Consider the following 5,395-nt stretch of genomic DNA (forward strand, 5'->3'; position numbering starts at 1 on the left):
GAAAAATAAACAGCCTAAATTTAAAAAAAAAAAAAAGGAGCAATCTCATCTCAACCTCTCTAGGATGAACCTGTTTGTTCTCCTAGCAGTCCATGGTATGTTCAACATTCTTTACCAGCCACACTTTCTATCACCCCTAGTCATTGTCAAGCTCTCCAATGCATAGCAAGCAATTGTGAAGACTATGGCCTGGATGAGGCACCTCTTAGTCTCTAGGCTGATGTCACAGCTCTTCAGTACTCTGCAGAGGTCCCTGACAGCCCAGTTTCCCAATGCATTTTGTCTCTTTATTTCCTGGATGCTGGTACCAAGAGTGTTCATTGTAGAGCCAAGAAAACTAAAAGCCAAGTTAGCAATCTCAATCTCTTCACTGTTAGTCTGGGCAAAGAAGGCCAAAGAGAAGAATGAAGAATTCAGAACTCAAATGTTGATGGCCTTGCCTGCTTCAGATAAGAAGGCAAAAGGCCTTGCCTGCCTGGCTAAACTAGCAGGTGGCTCATAAATCAGAATGGAATGTCCCTCCCTAAAGACTCTGTTTATAAAAATCCTCCCCAGTAAGTTCACAGTGTGACTTCCCATTCTGCAAATCCAGGATGAGGAACTCACCCAGGAGCTCCCCTTCCACCCCCACTCCCCTTTAATAAAGCTGCATTAAGCTTTCTCTCGTTCTCTCTGATTTCTTCTTTAAGTCCACTAACCTAACCTAACCTAACCTAACATTAACCATCGATAATGATGCTGCAAGGGTTTCATAACAAAAATTTAAAGAATCCTACAAGAGCCTCCATAAGAAAAACACAGATAACACAATTAAAATGAGGAAAAGAAAGGGAGAGACTTTTCACAGAGGATGATATTAGGACAGCCATAGGGCAAATGAAGAAATGCTCAAAATCACTGGAAATTAGAGAGATGCAAATCAAAACCATGATGAGATACCATCTCACTCTAGTAGCAGTGGCAAAGTTTAACAAGATAAAGAGTAATAAATGTTGGAGAGGATGTGGTGAGATAGGAATTCTTATACATTATTGGTAGGATTGTAAAATGGTACAACCATTCTGGAAGGCACTTTGGTGCTTCCTCATAAAAGCTGAATATAGAAATCTCTTATGAACCAGCTATTCCACTGTTTGGAATATATCCCAAGAGAACAAGAACTGAGGCACACCAATGTTTTTAGCAGCATAATTCACCACGGCAAGAATATGGAAACAGCCTAGCTGGCCAAACACAATTGAATTGGATTGAGAAATTATGGCACATTCACACAATGGAATACTACACAGCATGCAGGAACAATGATTTTATAAATTATTATCTAAGTTTGGAGGAACTGGAAAACATTATATTGAATGAACTAACTCAGTCCCATAAAGATAAATGCTATATAAGACCATTATTGTGGAACAAATATAAGGATCCAAGGTGGAGGGAGGGTGGAAGCAGAGAGGTGGAGATAGATGGGAGGGTGTTAATCATAAGATCTCACAATGTCATGAGTAGAGGTGGGGTGTGAAGGAAATGGGAAAGATCTGGTGTGCAAAACAATGTATTAATAATTTGTAAATAAATCAGTATAAAAGAAAATTTTTTTAAAACCAGAATACGTATAAATGGTAGAATGGAATATTAATGTGTTTTGTAAAATTTAATTAAAATCATATTAAGTTTTAAAAATAAAATAGAAATCATAGTGATGTAAAAAAAGGTTTTTTTCAATGACAGATAATTTTATTACCAAAGATATGTAGCCTCAGAAACCCAACAGTCAGTTGTGAGTTTGTTTCCACTTGACTGAAAATAATTAAGTAAGCACAAATAACCTTGCTTGACAGAACCAAGAACATCATGGGAAAATAAAACTTTAAAAAGCAAGCACTCTGCCTTCAAGTTGATTTCAGTTCATCATAATTCTCCCTAGCAATTCTGAGTTTGTTAATCTTAACCAAAGATCACAGTACCGTCTTTACATACAAATGAACTGCTGGCCTTTCACTTAGCAGTCACTATGCCCCAATACTTAGAAAATACCTTTCCTCAAAAATATATAGAGCATTCTGTAAGCATTGTACTTTCAGTAATGTATGCAACACACTCCTTCCCTCCTTAAGGAAGCATATGTTGAATGAAGAAAGTGCAGTGCTTAATGATGAACAAAATACTTTATACATGGTAAGAAGCTGCACTGCAATCCCAAAAGCACACAAGTTAGAATCTACCTTAACTGCCTCTGAAAACCTGCTGTTGGGTTTAGCTATGAACCCCTTCAGACTCACTGGCACACAACAACATGCAAAAATACAACAAGCAGATGAACTAAATAAATTATTCAGAGATAGAAGGATTCTTTAAAAACAAGGTTAGACTTCTCCAATAACTCAAAGAATAATGACTAGTACTACCTAATAAAATAATAGCAAACAACCAGGAGCAAAAGAAATAAATAAAAATATGAAATTAAATAAAGAGCCTATAAATCTTAAAAACATAATTTTAAGGGTAAAAAATCAGTAGACAAAACAACAAAATAAGCACAGTAAATTCCAATTTGGCAATCTGATCATTTAACATCCAAGAAATAGAGAAGACTGAAGAAAAAAGCCAAGAGGGTGAGAAGGGTAAGAAAGGAAAAAATTCTAAAATTCAAAAATGGACGACTGGGTCAGCTAGTCATCCAACAATTTTAAGAGGGGAAAACTAAGATTCCAGGGTGAGATAGGATCATGGAAAATTGGGTAATAAATTATTCTTTAAATGCGTCTTCACAGACATAAGATATATTTGTTTGTTTGTTACTAAACAATTTAGTCTTTATTGCCACTTATAAATATATTTTCAGCTACAATAGAGGGAATTGTAGACACTGGCTTATGAAGGGAAGCTAGGCCTGGTGAGGGAGGGAGTAAAATGAAAAGCACAGCAGGCCTTCAACACAAGATATTTTTTAAAGGGTGGTCCTTTCTGGGAAAATGAGAAATGCTTCTTTTAGAAAATGCTCTCCCTTCAGGCCAAGTAAGTTCTGATGGCATAGTCCATAGAAGTTGGCCTGCTAACATAAAAGCAGCACCTTTAGTCTCACGGAAGGCTAGTGACGTTGGAGGGGTTGAGGGTAGGGTACAGAAATAGAGGAAGATGAGCAATCTTCTCCTATGTGATTTATAGCCTCGGAAGTGTCAACAATTAATGGCAATGAATTGCTGAGAATCAGAGGTTGAGTTTTCAAGGCAAGAGGAGGCCACCTTTCTGGTGGCGACAATATTTAGGCTTCATTGGCTGAGCTCAGCTCTGATTCTCCTCAATATCCCTAATTCCCAAGGCTCCTCACCCCCCACAACACCTTCTTGAAGAAAGGAAAAATCAATTGCTACACAGCAGATGATGACTTAGTAGTACCTTGCGCTGCCAATGCAAAGGTACACAGTTGGTGTACAAAGGTACATAGCTCTATGGGAGAAAGTTGAAAAATCTCCTCCCTTGTGATTTCGGTACTGACTCAATGGTAGATAATACCAAAAACCACAAGAACTAGCCCACCTGTAAGTCCTTAGGGAAACAGACTCCTCATTTTCCTTCTAGAGGGCTAGGAGTTCTTAACCATTTAACCACTGTGCCACCAGAACAACTTCTTTCTTGATAAACAAAGCAAATAACTCATTGCCGTAGTGTTGATTCTGACTTTTGGTCAGAAATTTCCCAAATGCCAAAAATTTCCAAAGCTGTAGTTTTTACAGGTGGAAACTTTATTTTTATTACACTAGTTCATTTACAAAATTCGAATGCATTGTTTTTCCCACCAGATTCTTCAAATATCCTTCACTGCTCATCAAACTGCACAACCCCATGATTAGTTCCCCATGCACATATCCTCATTCCTCTGCTTCCACTCCCCCACCCTCGGATCCTCAAACTCATTCTATAATAATGATTTTATACAAAATTTGTCCTTGTGGCACTGAAGTGGTAACTCTTGTCTTTCTCTGGGGAAGTGAACAGCTAATCTTAAAATTGAATGGCCATCTCCTTCAAATTTTGATGAGGTCGCAACTGAGTGTACCTTTCATCTGCCCTCCCTCATTTCTGACATCAACAGGGATCCCTATCCAGCTGCATTTGCACCCCAGTTGCCATGGGCGTACCAGCTCCTTGTAGCTCAGCGGGTTCAAGAACCTCTGTGCAACTACCTCCCAGTCTGGCATATCCACATAAAACCATACATAGTTTCCTGAGGAACAGCTCTGCTCTAAACCCCTCAACCTGCACTATTTAAAGCCCTCCATCCCCGAGCAACTAGGCTCAACAGCACATACCGCAGCCTGGCAGGCCCTTAGTCACAGCTGCAGACCTGTATTTGCAGCCACTGGGTAGCCTGAACTCTGCTGTCGCCACTTGCAGGGAGCAAAGGAGAAGGGGCAGGGAGCGCTCCCTGACTGTGACTCAAACCTACTTATACCAGGAAAGGAATTCAGTTTCGTTTCTCTCCTGAGCATTTAAGTTTCCGTTTCCTTTCACCACTGTTTGAATGAGGCAGGTTTCAGAAAAGTTTTAACATCTTTGCTCTTATTGGAATCTTAAATGACACAGCACAGTCAGGAATACGTACTTTGTAGTTTATGGAATTTGTAATATAGAAGCAGCTGAAGCAGAGAACTTGGGACCATTTAAACAAGAAAAACTGAGAGGAATCAACATTTTAGAAACAGATGGAGTGGCATCCACTTCCTAAACAACATGCCTCTGGAAACTATGTTGGTAGTTATAGAAAGACTTTAGGACTTTTGTTCAAAGGCTCACTATGTCGCTATATTTCTTGACTCGATGGCAATCAACAACAACAGGAATATATATATAGATATAGATATATATAAAATATATGTATATATATAAAATATATGTATATACATATATATAAACATTCTGAAACTTGACATTCCACTGAGATGTGGAGTCCCAACAACACAATAAAACTTAAAAAACAAATTATCTAGATAAGAATACAACATCTTAGTGGCTTAGGACCTTAGTGTTTTATATTTATATTTATATTATTTATAGTTACATAGTTACAGTTATGTTATAGTTATAGCTATAGTTATAGTTAGTTATACTTTTATACTTATACTTCTTATACTATTTATTTATATTTATAATATTTCCATTTCTATTTCTATTTCTATCTCTATCTCTATTTCTATTTCTATTTCGTTAGAATCCATCGGTCAGGACAAAAACAAGCAGTCTCCTTCATTAGAGATTTAGAGACACAGAACTCGATGGAATGTTGCCAAGAGTCAGAACGGACTCCAAAACAGTGGGTTAAACAAGGATCTACAGATTTCAACTTTATATTACAGGAAACTGATCAGCTGTGAGTGTTGTTATTGTTGTTATGTGC

The 5,395-nt window shown here is 37.8% G+C and overlaps 1 protein-coding gene across 1 annotated transcript in view; it reads right to left on the reverse strand.

The window, feature by feature from the left end:
• The window catches only part of DDX60 (DEAD (Asp-Glu-Ala-Asp) box polypeptide 60), a 177,270-nt gene extending 173,071 nt beyond the window's left edge, over window positions 1-4,199 (reverse strand). Inside the window, exon 1 of the mRNA XM_006896670.1 lies at window positions 4,058-4,199. Coding sequence (XP_006896732.1) covers window positions 4,058-4,199 — 142 coding nt within the window. The remainder of the gene's footprint in view (window positions 1-4,057) is intronic.
• Between the last annotated feature and the right edge of the window lie 1,196 nt (window positions 4,200-5,395).

Source organism: Elephantulus edwardii, unplaced genomic scaffold (genome assembly GCF_000299155.1).
Source record: "Elephantulus edwardii isolate Elephantulus edwardi_28Jun2011 unplaced genomic scaffold, EleEdw1.0 scaffold00188, whole genome shotgun sequence".
In the NCBI taxonomy this organism is placed as follows: Eukaryota; Metazoa; Chordata; class Mammalia; order Macroscelidea; family Macroscelididae; genus Elephantulus; species Elephantulus edwardii.